Source organism: Ananas comosus, linkage group 8 (assembly GCF_001540865.1).
Source record: "Ananas comosus cultivar F153 linkage group 8, ASM154086v1, whole genome shotgun sequence".
NCBI lineage: Eukaryota > Viridiplantae > Streptophyta > Magnoliopsida > Poales > Bromeliaceae > Ananas > Ananas comosus.
In genome coordinates this window covers 8,992,983-9,009,304 of record NC_033628.1, presented here as the reverse complement: position 1 = coordinate 9,009,304, position 16,322 = coordinate 8,992,983, and the positions used below count along the sequence as shown (strand labels likewise).

Below are 16,322 nucleotides of genomic sequence, written 5' to 3'. Positions count from 1 at the left end.
CCTTATTTTTTTTTAGTTCTTTCTATAATTTATTTTTATATTTTTATTGCAGCAATAGTTACTTTTTCTCTAGTTGCTTTTTTTTTTCATATAATTCTTTGACTCTTTTTTTACTTTCTTAACTTATTTATTTATTTATTTATTTATTTTTACGAAATCATCCCGCCGCAACGTGCGGTCTTCACTAGTTAATATAATGAAAGTTGGGTTGAACCGAAGCCTCCCCGCTTTTGGGGGGTTTTGGTGGGACCCACTTTTTTCTTTTTTTTTTTTCTGTCCCTCACTCTCGCTCTCCCTCTCTTACTTTCTTTTTTATTTTTTTTATCTTTTTCCATCGCGCTAAAATTGCTATTGAAATTATTAAGTTTGATTGAATTTTTAAATAAAGTTATTAGAATAATTTATCTAAAAATACTGAAAGCTAAAAATATTAATAAAAAGATAGCTTTCTCAGTATTTGTAAAGTTAAAGTATTCTAATAACTTTATTTAAAAATTTAACAAACTTAATAATTTTAATAGCTATTTTAGCGCGATGGGCAAAGAGCAAAAAAAATAAAAATAGAATATTTTGTTTTCCCTCTCTCTCTATCTCTCTCTCCCTCTCTTACTTTCATTTTTTACTCTCTCTCTCTTACTTTCATTTTTTACTTTTTTCCTTCTCTCTCACTTTCTCTCTCGGTTACTTTCTTTTTTTATTTTTTTTGCTCTCTCCCCATCGTGCTAAAAGAGCTACAAAAATTATTAAGTTTGATTGAATTTCAAAATAAAGTTATTAGAATACTTTAACTCTACTGTTGAGACAATTAGGCGCGGACAAGATCGGTGCTGGTATTCCCTTCAAAAGTATCTATTTGGTCGTGCACCGGGAGCACCGGAAAAGTGTAAAGAAAAACAAATCGCGCCAATTGAAGGAAGTTACGGTAACCGCAAGCAGTTACATGCGTTTTCGATCGGCTAGATGTGGTCCGGAATATGAGGAGATAGTGGCCGATCGTGTAAGAGCAATAACTGACCGAGGGGGTTATCTATAAATAGGATAATAATACCCTGAAAAGAGGTCTTTGCTCTTGCGCACAAAAAGACCATCCTTATTTTCCTGCATCTTTCTTTCTCGTATTTACTGCTTTCTCTAGGAGTAGTTCCTGTAACTTAGCATCCTGGAGTCTGTCTGCCCTTTGGGCATCACTCCGCTGTTGACAAAAACCCGCTTTCCTGTACTTTCTCCGTTCTCTTTCAATAGAAGGCAGTGTTCGGCTCTTCGGGCCGACCAGTTCCTGTGCTGTATTAGCCATTCGACTCATTCCTTGATTGAAATTCTGACTTCTCTTGTTCATTCGGCTCATCCAGCCGAACCGAATTTACTGTAGAGGTTTCGAACCCGGCTGACCCGATCCCTCGTCAGCCGAATTGCCTGATCAATCGAAGGGCGCAAATTTTAAGGGTCACTATTCGCAGCTGTTTCGCATCCCTACGCACTTCCCGAGGAAGATCTTTGACAGGGTTAGGGATTGTAGATTTCGGCTACCAACATCTACAAATACTGAAAGCTAAAAATATTAATAAAAATTAGTTTTTATAATATATAATGGATATATAAGTTTGTTTTATATTTTGCATTATAATTTTTTTTAATTTTAAAATAAATAAAGTTATTGGAATACTTTAACTTTACAAATACTGAAAGCTAAAAATATTAATAAAAAATAGCTTTTATAATATATAAAAGATATATAAGTTTGTTTTATATTTTTCATTATAAATTTTTTCAATTTAAAATTTTAAAAATTATATATAAAAATTTACTGAAATATTATCTACCTGCCGCGAAGCGCGGGTCCTATACTAGTATATAATGAAAGGTCAACCCAACCGAAGCCTCCCCACATTTGGCGGGGAGCTTCGGTGGGTCCTTTTTTTTTTTTTTTTTGCTCTCTCTCTCACTTTCTTTTTTATTTTTTTTTTGAGAAAGGGGTAGCACGCTACGTACTTCATTCATTGGGCAAATGAATTTAGATACATAAGGTGAGGCAGCCAGGGCCTCAGAAGGGCGGAAAAGCAAAAAGAAAAGAGAAAGGTTCACGAAAAGGCTAAGAAAACAAAGGCGAAAAATAGTCGTGACCAGGTCTAAACCAAGACTTAGCCATCATCCAGCAATGCAGAACTCGGTCCACTCATTGGCCAACACTCCGATACGATAGGCTATTAGGGAAACATCAGTGGGTAGATTTCTGAAGATAGCGTTATTCCTATCGCGCCAGACCATCCACCATGTGGCCGCCACCAGTATTAGAGCCTTTTGACTGTCGCTCTTCGGGCGCATCTCTAGCAGCTGCTCCCAGACGCTGTTGATGTCTTCAATAAGAGGGTAGGCGAGACAGTCCCCAAGGTGCGAGAAAAGGAGAAACTTGCTAACAACACACCCTACCATTAAATGGTCTACAGTCTCGAGCTCAGTACCACACAAGAAACAATTGTTATATCCGGACCACCCTCTTTTGAGAAGATTATCCACCGTAGGCAGTCTTTTTCTGAGTGCTAGCCATAGAAAAGTTTTAACTTTAGTAGGAACTTTTAGTCTCCAGATGGCAGGCGTTGCGGCATCCTTGACACCTCCACACATGAGAATCGAACACACGAATTTGGTTGTGAATCTATCACCTGGGTCCTACCTCTAACGGATAACGTCAGGTCGATTTTCAACTCTAAGATTAGCGAGGGTATTCTTCAGGCCCCTAATGCTCTGCTCACTAACGCAGAAGCTTCGTCTCGCTCCTCTCAGGATCTTTTTCCACCTCCATCCCAAGGTAGAGAAACAATCACAGACCTGAACCTCCTTAAGGTTAACATTCGCAAAGATATCTGGGTAGGATGACTTCAGGGGCATGTCGCCGCACCATCTATCTGACCAGAAATCGATGAGACTCCCATCCCCTAAGCCATAGCTCACACCGCTCTTGAAAATATCCTTCAGTTGAGCACATTTTTCCACCAATGTGAGGCAGGTCGAAACGATCGACCTTCAAGTAAAGGTCGCTTACGGTTGTAAAACAGGCTCCTGATCAGCTTGATCCAGAGTAGATCTCGTTCGGTGAGGAAACGTCACCACCATTTAGTTAGTAGTGCATCGTTCATGGTGGCCAAGTCCTTAACACCTAATCCCCCTTCCTTCATACTCATACAAATATTTTTCCAAGCTACCATATAACCTCCCCCTGAAGGGCTCGCTCGACCCTTCCAGAAGAAGTTCCTTCGCAACGCCTCCATACGTTTAAGCACCCATTTTGGAGCTTTGAAAATAGAGAAGAAATGCATCGGCAGATTAGAGGGAACCGAATTGATCAGAGTTAATCTCCCCCCTGGGGATAGGAGTTTGGCCTGCCACCCGTCGATCCTCCTTTGGAAGTTATTGAGAACACCTGCCCAATCTTCTTTTCTAAGTGCCCTGGAAGTTAGGGGTAGACCTAGATACTTAGTAGGCAGCTGTCCAACTTTGCACTGCAGAATACCGGCGAGTCTATTGCCTTTTCCATTCTTACTCCCCATATAGAAAAGCTCCGACTTATCTTTGTTAATCTTGACGCCAGAGGCCCACTCAAAAAGAATCCACAAGAATTTAAGGTTGTGCATATATCGTTTCCTAGCCTCACAAAAGAAGAAGGTATCGTCAACATACTGTATTAACGATACAGAGCTATCTGAAGTGGGTCCGATTCCTTTAGGAAGTTAGACTCAGTAGCTCTGTCGGTCATCCTTGCGAGGCACTCGATTACAAGAAGAAAAAGGTAAGGAGATAGGGGGTCGCCTTGCCCCACACCTCTTTTAGTTTTGATCCAGTTAGAAGGTACACCGTTAACGAGGACCACGATTTTTGCATTACAAACACACTCGCTGACCCATCCACACCATTTATCGTTAAAGCCCATCCACCCCAGAACCTTTATGAGAAATGACCAGTCGACTTTGTTTTAAGCCTTTTCAAAGTCAATTTTTACCCCAACCCCCTCGACCGCCTCTTTATACCCCCAAGCCACTACTTCGTTGGCGGTAACAAACGAATCGGCCAAGAGTCTCCCTTTTAAAAACGCCTACTGTGAGGTAGAGATGAGATCCGGTAGAAACCCTTGTAGTCTATTAGCTAGGACCTTGGAAATGATCTTTTGGATCCCATTCAATAAACTAATAGGCCTAAAGTCGTTGGCCCTAACCGCACCTTCTTTTTTCGGGATGAGGCAAACATACGTATAGTCAACAGCACGAGTAGAGAGTCGGCCCTCGTAGAGCTCTTGGAAGATCAGAAAAATATCATCCTTGATGACGTCCCAAAAAGTTTGGTAGAAACTTAAGGGAAAGCCGTCAGGTCCAGGGGCTTTATCCCTCCCGAGCTGGAACACCGCTGTTTTGATTTCGTCTAGTTTAAAGGGGACAGTTAATAGATCTGAATTGGTGACCCGTCTGTTTTGGAAAAGTCCACTCCAGTTCCCAACAGGGTGTGCTGTATGTGATTCTGGGGCAAAGAGTTCTGAAAATTTACATCGAAAGTAGCGTCTCTTATCTTCTTCCTTAGTAAAACTTTTACCTTCGTCTACAATCGTCCCAATCGCATTCGAACATCTCCTGTTATTGGCTAACGCATGGAAGAACATAGTGTTGCCGTCTCCTTCCTGTAACCACTGTTGTTTGGCGCGGGTTTTCCACAATCCTTCTTCATCTATAAGGACTTTAGCAAGTCGTGATTTAAGAGTCTTCCTTCTCTCTTGTAATTCAGCCGTCAGCAGAGAGTTCTCTTCTAACGAGTCGATTTTCTGTACCTCATGCATAATTTCCGCCTTAGTCTTAAGGACGCTATAGAAATTTGAAGCGCACCATCTCTTGATTTGCTTTCGACAAAATCTGAGTTTAGCATTGAAAGAGAGAAGTGTTGAGCCATTGCGTTGAGTTTCCCTCCACCACACATGTAAGTTCTGAAGAAAATCTTCGTTGTGAAGCCAGATCTCTTCGAACCTGAACAGTTTCCGCTTGGTCTTAAAACCAGTTGAAAGCAGGATGGGACAGTGGTCAGAAATAACTCTAGGCAGAACCTCCACTTCCAAGAGGGGAAAATGTTGGTCCCATTCGGTGGAGATGAGAAAGTGGTTTGGTCCCACTTCCGAGAGGGGAAAATGTTGGTCCCGGGGCAAAGAGTTTCGGACGCTAGTGAAACTCGACTGCTTTCTTTTTTATTTCTTTCTCTCAACACGGTGGGGCTCATCTCTTTTTTTTCCTCTCTCTTACTTTCTTTTTTTATTTTTTCTCTCTCAACATTTTTTTTTAAATTTTTTTCCTATATATCTATATCAATTATCAATTAAATTCATGACACTTTTTTAAAAATTAATTGCATATTGGTTCCCAATCATTTTACTATTTTTATTTTGGTCCCTAATCTTTTTATTCACAAATTTTATTTTCTCTTTCTTTAAAGTTTATTTCTAAAAGTTGATAGATTTATCGGTAGTGTAGCACAGATTCATCACTCGTCTATGTAAACGTTGAAAAGCCTTTAGGAGAGTACGGTCAAATTAGTGCTCTTTAGGGTGTACGCTGAAGTCTTGGAGGACCTAACCAAAGAGGAAAGCTTGGCCATGGTTGCATGCACCTAGTGTGTGTACGTGAGAGACAAAAAGAGAGAGTAGTCTTTTAGGTTTATGAAAGACGAGAAGGACGAGAGAGTTTCAGAAAGAGGCTCCGATTTGAAGTTACTCTATTTCAAAAGAGAAGTCAGATATAATTTTCTCTTATTTAATGAATTATATTTTATCTGTATATTTTTTTCTGTTTATTTATTTTTCTTTTTTTATGATTGTATCAACTTTTGAGGAGGAGACAGATTTATAGTAAAAACCTAATTTTACCCTTCCGTTGCGGAATTCTAACAATCAGTACCGGATCAACAATAGTTGGTATCGGAGCAGGTTACAGATTCTCAAAATTTGGTATCAAGCAAGTACCAGATTCCCAACAGTTGGTATTAGAACTTATGTTAACAAATTATGCAATATACAATTTAAAATTATGCAATATACTCTCAAATCTTATAATATTTTATTAAATAGTACAATATGTTTTAAAAAATTACAGCATGTGAAAGGCTCGATAAGCATCCGCTTTTTACACGAGAAGGCTTCAATAAGCGCGCACCCTATCCGTCTTTATAGGCAAAAGAACAATTTAGTCAGATTAAAATCTAGTTTTGCATAAAAAACGCAAAACTAGTAAATTTTTTTTTAGACAAAAGGCTCTTTGTTTTAATGGAACAAAAATGTATAATACTTCCAACAGAATGATAGTAACTGCAAATATACTACATATGCTAGTCTAATGAAAGCTAAATAGCACAAATACTTTGAAACTGAACTAGGCATCTAAAAGAGGAAAGATAAAAGTTGAACCCGAGAAAAGTCACATGTCAAAGTAGGGATGTCAATAGGTACAGACACCCCAAATTTTATCCGATTTGATGCTAAACAGATATAGTTTCGGATATAGATACCAAAACGAAAAGCCGACGAATTTGGATTTGGGTATGAATTTTGTTTGTACCCGATCCAAACCTGAACCTAACCCGAACCCAAATTAATATTACATTACATAATATATATGTAAATGTTTGATGTTATATTTGAATTTGTATTTAAAAAAAAAATAGATTTAATGTAATATGTTTTGAAATATAGTAAAGAGAAATAATTGTTTCGAGTTTGAATTTTCAGGTTTGAGTTCGAATTTTGAAATTTGATCTAGCCGGGTTTAGATATGAATTTTTAAAATCCGTCAGATTCCGATTCTGACTTCAAGTTTGGATTTCGAATTTGGCCGACGAAGTTGGGTTGTTTGAAAATCCGCTTTGAATCCGACTTATTGACATCCCAATGTCAGAGATGTACCATTAGGCTAAATAGAATGTGAAATAATTAAAGAGAAGGTATTCCTCAAACAAACTATAAAGAATGTCCCTAAAGTAGGTTTCAAAGATAAAAGAACATACTGACCGTCCCTAGCACAAGTGGCAAAGAGCTTGATGGTTGGTACCTGAGGAACCAAGTTCGAATTCTTGTTGATTGACATTTCCAGCTAAGTTTATTTTTAAATGAAACAAAACAAAGCGGGTGGCATACTACCTATCTCTCTCTCAAAAAAAAAAGAAGATAAAAGAACATCACCATTTTAACAAAGTATAAGCACTAAAAAATAAGTATTAAGATAATTAAACTCCACATTAAAGAGAATATAGTCGGAATAAATTTAAGTAATCCCTGTTTTTGGAGCCTGTTGGCACCTTGTACAAAAATTTTCACTCCAAACCAGCTTTACCGAAATACAATCAACGGCTCCGCGACAGCTAAAACACAAAAGGTCATTTGGATAAGCACAGTTCTAGTATTTGTACACAGCTTCACAAAGAAAATGAAAAGCAAGGAAGAAAAAGAGAAAAGAATAATCTACAAGGCCTCAAACATTTTACACCTGTTTTGACGTAATATACAAGGACAGAGCATAGTATTGCAGAATCAGGGAAGCACAAGATACGTGCATTGAAAAGTTGAGGTTATAAAACACGTTGAGAAGCAACTTCGCGAGCACTTGTTGATGCAAACCATGCGTTTCGGAGTTAAATGATTCGGTCAGATCACTGCCGCCTTCTTGAGCTCCAGGGTCTTCATGGTCTTTTCCTGAATTATCAAAGTGGTCTCGCCCGTTGTTCTCACCCATTGAACTTCCTGCATTACCGTCTCCCGAGAAGCCTTTTACTAATTCCGGCTTTGCTTCAACTCCTACTCTTCTCAAATGAAGCTGTTGATTTTTCATTAATTAGTAGAATGTTGTAAGATAAGTGAAAGGTGGAAGATTAAAAAAAAAAGAATGACAAAGTAAAAAAGCATTAAAAGAATGAAAAAGTTAAAAAGGGAGGGAAAAAAACGAAGTGCAAGAACAAAAATTTGTAATACCTGAAGGTAAAGATTAACCTCATCAGGCCGTGAAAGAAAAGGGAAGTCACCACCGGTCTTCAAGACCGCTCGCCTTGCCCCAGGATATCTTTCGCTAACTTGGTCTTTCAATTGCTGAGGGACAGCACAATAATCGATCGTCTGCAAAAAATGATCAAATTAAAGAAATTTTTTTTTTGATTAATTAGTACTTTCAAATGGAACTTAAGAAATTGCAAGTAAGACTAATTCAGGTTCTTGTTCACAATGTCACGATTCACATCAGCTGCTTTTCCCTTTTGCCAAAATAAAACAAAAGCCCTTTACAAATCTGCAAGATAAGTGCAATGTAAGGATCTAAAATCCTATAAAATCATAACGCCACCAAAATAGTCGTAATTAGTCTTTTAGCTTAAAATTATCAGACAGATCTCTGAACAGTCTAACAAAAATCATGCAAATAAATTCAAAGGGAACAGTACGTATTCATAACATCATTCAAAGATATTGTGATTATGTATTGTTTTCATTATCTTCCAGTCACCAAGTTGCTTCTCGACTGAATTTTCAAACCCTTTCGCCTTCACTTGGCAGCAAACATTTAGGAGATTATCTTTATACCAATGTCTTCCAAATAAATTAGTTTCCACTTTCCAGTTGAATAAGCTTGCTAAGGTTTCTAAGTTATAGTAAAAGGCTCCACAGCTCCTCAAACTGCATCATGATCCATAACCAATAAATAGAAATTCTCATTTTCAGAGGGCAATTAAAATATATGTATGAGAATTAAACAAGCATAGTATATAGATGATACAGTCGTCATTCAAGTGCTTAATATTAAATGTGGGTTAAAAAATAGAGCAAAATTAATATGTACTATGCCAAACTGGTCAATTTGAGTTTAGACTCGACAAAAATGTAGTACGCTCCCAGATTTCTCAATAATCTATAGAGTCTAAACCGAAAAGAGAAATTATAATTTAACCTATATGAACCTCGCTCATAATAAGAACTGGTAGGCTTTTCTGAACTGCAACAGGCTACTTGCAAGTTCTGTTATGGCAAACAAAAAGATGACTGGGAGCTTATTTAACCTCAAAATTCTTTTGTTGCATATGTTAGCTGATTCCATAAGCATAAGTGATTAAGTAGGTACTCCACAAAGCCAAATTTCATTTTCAGAAATACAAAGAGAGAGAGAGATATCTAGATTAGATTTCAAGCATGAATGTTTGGCATATATGATAGAAAGCATATAATGTGACATAAAGAGACCCAAATGCTTTCAAACACTATGACATTCTTTTAAACTATCTATTGGGGATATGTTATTGGATGAGAAAGGGAATCCTATATATGAGATCTTCATGTGAAAATCGTAAAACTCTAAGGCCTTGTGGATCATCGTTCCTAGATTAAGATCTCCACTATTGAATTTCATGCTAGTGTAAACTCTCCAATTTACACCTTGTGCGCAACATAACCTTCTGCATTTATACAGGAGAGAGAAAATAAGTTCTATTGCGAAATGCAAGTTTAGTTGACATACATCCATAATGGTGATGAAAGAATCCGAGAGTAAGAGCGGACCAACTGATGCAACATTCACATTCAAAGTTAATCTTGAAGAAAGGTCCTCTCTTCCCAACGTCTCAACCTGAAATTTCAAACGTTGCAAGAAAGTCACAGGCGAGATAAAGTAGTAACTAAAACAATTGCAGTTCCTCTAAGGCAGAAGTAAGATACAAGGGAGAGAATTGCAACTGCCCAATCTGTTGACCAATTGCACCAATTAGAAAATAGTGTTGACCCATAAAAGATGATAGATACTTTTAGAGATTTACAAAATAGAAAGCAAAATCAACTAAGGAAACTACCATTTCTTAAGAGATTCTTGTACGAAATACAAAATTATGGCAGCGAATTTTTCATTAAGTCCTACACAACTAATGTCAAACAGATAATCTCTTAGAATGAGGAGGGAGGACTATTGTATTTCTAGAATGCAGGCTCACTAGGAAAATAGAACTGCATTGCACTGTAGAGAATCCCAATAAAAGGACTTCGAGAGTGTAAAATATTATTATGGGTGTAATGCAGATATACCCCTATATATATATATATATATATATATATATATATATATATATATATATAGAGTTGAGCTAGAATACTCTCAAAAGCACCAAAAGAGTTGTGCTTTTGAGCTTTTAGCCATTGGATGAAGAGATGTAGGGTTGAGATGATGGTGGTAGGTGGTGGTAGGTGGAATAGTATTTGATCCAAAGGCTATTAGTAATCAAGGAGTAGATCCAAGGGCTAGAAACTTAGAAGCACCAAGGGGTTGGTGCTTCTAAAAGTATTCTAGCTCAATTCTATATCTATATATATATAGCAAAATTGAGAGAGTGCTCTGAAAAAATGGTATCTCAGCATATACGCCTGAAAACTTTATTCGTGTGTGACCTGCTGAGGAAATCTGTACAAAAAACAAAAAACTCATTGATCCTCCTGCTTTTTGCAGCAATAGCCCTGGCAGGGTACAAGCAAAATGGCAACGTTTTAACTTTTAGGAGGTAAGCAGGCAACCACCATATTTGTAGGGACATTCACTCATTTTTTGCATATTTCCAAGTGTATGTATGTGAAAAGAAAAAACCCTTACTATATGTTTAGCCGCTGCCGTAAAAATATTAACACACACCTGACCAACAACAAAGTCCACAGAATCGGCTATGAATGGTTCATGTGGACCATCACGGATTCCTGTCAAGATGTAACGCTTCAGCAAAAAAGAAGGGGTCCAATTAACACTGCAACATCAAACAAAGTTTGTTGGATGAAAAGGCTCAAAAAATATAGATCCAATAAAATTTTACAGTTATTAAGCCAGGTCTGATGGGTAATAATCCAAGAACAAATCTGAAGGACAAGCTGCAATCAGTAGTACAAACACTGTCCACGTGCATTAGGCTCTAAATTATCTAGCTCCTCAATGTATGTTAATCACTATTCAGTGAATTATTAAGTTCCTTCACTAGTGTACTAAAAACTATTAAAAAAATTAACCTCAACTTGTTATGATTATGTCTGAAACAGACAAAATTAGATAAAATTTGAAGATAGCCCTTTTTTTTGTTAAGAAAGTCCACCACACATATCAACCTATGTTTGCCTTTGTTAATAGTATCACCAGATGGCACAACCAGAAGATCTGAAAGCTTTTCTAATGGTGGTATAATACTAGCACTTATGTCACTCATGCAATGTTATGTTCTTATCAAGATGTCAGCCTATTGAAAATTTCTCATTTACAACTCAGCAAAAAATAAATAATTACATAAACACCAGAGAAAGAAGAGCATACATTGGAGACCATGGCATGGCAGCTGCAAACTTGTGCGTCTCTAGAAAAGTGTTTGATAGGACCAGTGACTTCACCCGCCTCGGACGGTGTTGAGCAAATATTTGTGCCAAGAATCCTCCAAGAGACGTGCCATAGATGTGTACCTTTTCATCAAATTCACATCAAACTTATCAGTATTAAAATATTTTAGATCTAGATTAACACAGTAGGAGAGTGACAGTGTTTAAAAAGGCGCGAGGCGCTGAGAAGTGCAAAACTCTCCTGGAGCCTAGGCGCGAGGTGCACTGTGAGGCGCGTGCCTCAAGAAGGCGAGCCACACATTTACTAAGCCTAGTTTAATTTGATATTTTATATTAAAAAATCCCAAAATAACTATCAAAAAGTAAAGAAAACGCATGCATATAGTTTAATTTGATGTTCTTTCTGACGTTGTTGTTGTTTTCGTTGTTGCTGCTTCTTGTTTTCCTACTGCCGCTGCTGCTGGTTGCTTGTTCTGGCACCTGCTGCTACTGGTTGCTTGTTCTGGCCGCCGCTGCTTTCTGCTGCTAGCACAATTGCTGTTGGATGCTCGACAGGGAGAGAATGTGGGAGAACAAGAGACGGAGAGGAGGGGGCAAGAGGCTGAATTTTTTAGGGTTTTTGGGTTTCTTTCAAGATTTTTTAAGTATCTTATCGAGTTTAAAGTATAAAATGCAAATTCAAAACCCGACAATTCGAGAACTTGAATTTATTTGGATTTCTTCAAATATTTTTTAAGTATTTTAGCAGGTTAAAGTATAATATGTAAATTCAAAATCCGACAATTCCAAAACTTGAATAAAAAATCCCTGAAAACTTAAATATTGCGAGGCGTGCGCTTCAGGGGCGCTTCGCGCCTCGCTTGAGGCGCACGCCCCAGCAATAGCGCTCCGCCTCGCTATTACTGAGGCGCTGAGGCCCGTGCTCTTGCCTAGACGTGCACCTGAGGCGCGCCTTTTCAAACAGTGCAGGAGACTAATATGACCGCTAAAAGAAAACAACAAGATGTATGTAAATAAGCTAATTTACCTATGTAAATTGACACACAACAATATTTATTAAATATATTTTAGAAGCAACAAAACCATGTACATTTTGTGGATCATAAGCATTAACCAACATTTCTGAAAGGTCGACCTGAAGGAAAGGGAGCACCCATCACACTTAAAGAATATAAATGCACAACGTTCACGGGCTGAATTATGATTTGGCCCAATTTGACCTCTCTCACAGGGCAGGACGTTGGACCTATTTCAGCCTACTCATCTTACATGTTAAAGCTGGAAAAAATGGAAAAAGCATTCATTTTCCAACCGATTATGATATACCACTTAATTGAGAATCAGTAACTATTTTAGGCCCAAAATTGCATATTCGAACACATAGATAAATGGAAGTAACTAACTAAACAGAAGACAGATTTATCCGATTTTGCCATTCTAAGGTTCCATAGATATCTAAGGATAATACTCGCCAATGATTTCTCTAAATACGTGATCTACTTTTTACATGGTAATTTATGATCTATTACCATCCATTTTTAGGGAAACCAAGTAATGTATGACAAATTGGTTTACTCCAAATTTCAATTCTTGATTTAATAAAGTCCAGCATATCTTTTTCAACAAATTTACTGACGTAAGAAGCAGTTCCAGCAATTTAATTGCAAAGTTTTATGAAAAGGCACAACACATATTTAAGAATAAAAATCTTTGAAGATCCTTAAAAAAAGCAGTGGACAATAGACTGGTATGGACGTAGCATGCAGTGGCGTGGTGGAACATGCTGCATTTTGGCTCAGTACGTGCCACAGCTCGTCACATGTCGGCATGGGTGTTTAAGCTCCCATGCCAAAGCATAGCAATTCATGAAAAAAAAAAAAAAATCATATAGAGAAATATAGTCAACCAACTGAATAGATAAGAACGTAAGTACATAAAAGACACAATTTCCTTACATGATGAACGTTCATTGAATCCAAGAATTTCTCAAATGCATGAATCCATTCTTGATGATTCCAAACACGAGGAATATCAATAGAGATCACCCGATAACCCTGAAAAGAAAAATCATTGTCATCCTTCGTGGAATTACAATAAAAGCAAAAGAGTAACTAGATAAAAGAAAGACGATATTTGTTCCAAACTTTTGGCTGTAAATCATGAAGGACACTGATTAAGCCAACAATGTGATATTGTGACAGTCACGTATATTTAATCCAAAATCCAGAATTGCCACCAAGGAATTTTAGTAACTGGTACATAATAGTCTAGTGTACAGTTCAGAATCAAGACACTGATTTAAGCCTTAAATGACAAACAAAAGATTGTTTTAAGCTCCATTAAAAACTACCTTTGTTTCCATGTATTTGATAGTTTCCTGATCAATTAATTGAGAAATATTTTAGAGGAAAAGCAGAAAGGTGGCTTCATTCATTGTCTCTTCACACATGTTTCATCCATATATATTACAACAGTATGTTTGTAGTCTTTACATAAATTATATAATTATTCACCAACAGGAACTGAGACTGTAACCAAAAGGCTCCTCTTCTAAGCTGTAAGAAGGCTACCTAATTATAAATAATATTGATTGAGACTTTTCTCTTTAGATTTCTATGAAACCAATTTCTCCCATCTAATGTGTGAGGTGCGACAGCCTAGCTGCACTATAGTGGTCAGTATAGGTTAATGCCGTAATTTTCCAACGGTAAGGGAATTGTCCAGTGAGATCCTCATTCTATCTCAATCTGAAGTGCATGGTTTAGATCCAGGCTGCTTCATCCCTCTGGTTTCTCTGTCAAACAAATTGCTTTAATTTACTAGGTGATACACTTCAACATATTATCTCCTCATAACTCATTTTTTAGAAATACTAAGACATTCTTCTAAGAGCTTAGAAGTAGGTTGCCTTAATCTCACTTTTCGTAATGACGTAATCACATCCCTACTCACTTCCACAAATTTTAGACCCAATACTGAGGAGAACAATATGCTCTCAGACTCAAATAAATACAAACTAAGCATATTATCTTAAAGCTAAGAAAATTTGCACTGATAAACCAGTAGAATTTCAGTAGAGACAGGAGAACCACTATTCTCCGGATAGTACCTTCATAGAGAGAGACATTATCTGCTTGTAATAGACATCAGCTGTTCCTGCAATTCCAGGAATGCAAATGAGCGGCGGGACCGTCTTTGGACCAAAATCATAGTATCTCCATTGTTTAGCCCCAATCTGCATAATAGCATCGTGATAATATAAATGCAAAGACACCTATAGAAAGAAGAAGCAATCTGCTTAGGAGAAAAACGAAAGTTCAATGGTGATTTCATTTCCGGCAAACTTGACCAAGCTAAATCGTTCCAAATGAAAGGCGAGAAACAAAACATACCAGAAAATCTTGTTCCCAATAAAGTTGATGGGTTAATACACCAGAGATCATCGAACTTATTATGAAGTTTCACATAGGTAAATAAATGTTCATTTGTTGCAGTTGAGCTACTTCAACTTTTGTTTCAAATAAGTCACTTTAATTTCTTTGAAGGAGGGATGCTTGGTGGCTGGATCAGTTCAGCTATAGTTTCAGCCGTCGAATCATTTATTGAAGATGGCACGGCAGTTGAATTATGATAGCCATAAGATGACATAGCAGCAAAACTGGATGCCATGTCATAATTGTGTCGATCTCTAGTGGAAGACGTGATAGAGGAATCAATGTCCATACCATCCCTCTCCGAGGAAAAATCAAATGGAGTTTGATGAATGAAACCAGACACGTGATTTCTAGAAGATGACATGGCAGTTGATTAATAAAAGTAATCATACGACGATCTAACGGCTAAATAAGATATCACATCATTATCATGTCATTTGCTGAAGATGATGCAGCAACTGAACCAGCACCACGTGATCCTTTTGTTTGGAAAACTAACCAGAGTTTGACAGGGTGAACCAGTTGCCGCAAAGCATATGTTCTATGACCAAAGTGAAACTTCTGTGAAGTTCCAGAACCACTAGTGTAGTTTACCCTAAACTTTGATCAAGTATTCTAGATCTCAATATAAGAAACACATGGAAATTCTATGACTTGGTTACAGAAATGCCACAGGACAAGTAGATATCATGCAATTTTAACCCAAACTAAGAAGATCCATATTTAACTAATTGAGAAATTATCACACAACAAACAGGAATGATGTCCACAAAATTCATTAATTGGGAATGCAAGAACGAAATTATCCAACAGGATTGAAGCAATTAGACTAATAATAAGATGAAATTAAATGAGATAGAATAGAAAAACAAAAAAGAAAAAGGGAAAACGGTGGAGAGAGAGAGAGAGAGAGTGCGTACGGAGATCTTGTGAAGGGGTACTTGTGATTTGAAGTAGACGTAATCTCCCGGCGCCGATGAGACGCCCTTCATATCTCTCTCTTTCTCTCTCCACGAAGAGGAGGAGGAGGAGAAGAAGAGGAGAAGGGGAACAATGATTGCTAAATCTGTGAACAGCGGGGCACAGTTCATATCGATGGAGAGAGAGGTATTTTGGGAAAATTATTAGGGATATTAATAAAAAATAAATTTGGTGAAATTGCATGATGCCCCCTTAGCTCTAACTTCCTTTGGAGTTGACCGTTTTTTTTTTTTTTTTTCCCTCAATTGGCATATGCCGGCTTTAAATTTTTAGTACTACCGGAACATGCAATTTAGGAAACATATTTTACACTTCCTAAATCGATGGTCAAAATTTAATATAATATTTTATTAATATAATTATTTATTACTCTTATTTTTTAATACTAATTTTTTTTTCTTCCCTCCCTCTTCAACTTAGGAAGGTTTTCGTTAATGGCATCGTTCATCAAGATCTTAGACGAGGAGGAGGTCCTATGAGTTAGAGCCTCCACATTATTATTGTCGTTGTTTTTGCTACCTTGGGAGAAGGAGCAGGAGAGAGAGAAAAATGAG

At 37.3% G+C, this 16,322-nt stretch overlaps 1 protein-coding gene across 4 annotated transcripts; it reads right to left on the bottom strand.

The window, feature by feature from the left end:
* On the bottom strand, positions 7,258-15,886 carry LOC109714226 (maspardin). 4 transcript variants are annotated; one of them, XM_020238740.1, is made up of 8 exons: positions 15,708-15,886; positions 14,463-14,627; positions 13,309-13,407; positions 11,334-11,476; positions 10,632-10,779; positions 9,516-9,623; positions 7,988-8,128; positions 7,258-7,832 (listed from the first exon to the last, which is right to left on the bottom strand). In XM_020238740.1, exons 1-8 carry the CDS (start codon positions 15,876-15,878, stop codon positions 7,500-7,502), a joined length of 1,308 nt encoding a protein of 435 aa, XP_020094329.1. In that variant the 5' UTR covers positions 15,879-15,886; the 3' UTR covers positions 7,258-7,499. The 4 variants fall into 4 exon arrangements, with proteins under 4 accessions (XP_020094329.1, XP_020094330.1, XP_020094331.1 ...); XM_020238741.1 differs by having other exon boundaries at positions 10,671-10,779; XM_020238742.1 differs by having other exon boundaries at positions 14,463-14,588.

What these genes read in the sequence shown, in the direction of transcription:
- LOC109714226 (XM_020238740.1), bottom strand. Translation starts at nt 15,878, where the DNA reads ATGAACTGTGCCCCGCTGTTCACAGATTTAGCAATCATTGTTCCCCTT. An exon ending in GCCATGCCATGGTCTCCAAT is followed by an intron (nt 10,780 to 11,333) that starts GTATGCTCTTCT and finishes TTGATGTTGCAG; the next exon opens with TGTTAATTGGACCCCTTCTT. An exon ending in CGGCAGCGGCTAAACATATA is followed by an intron (nt 9,624 to 10,631) that starts GTAAGGGTTTTT and finishes TTGAAATTTCAG; the next exon opens with GTTGAGACGTTGGGAAGAGA.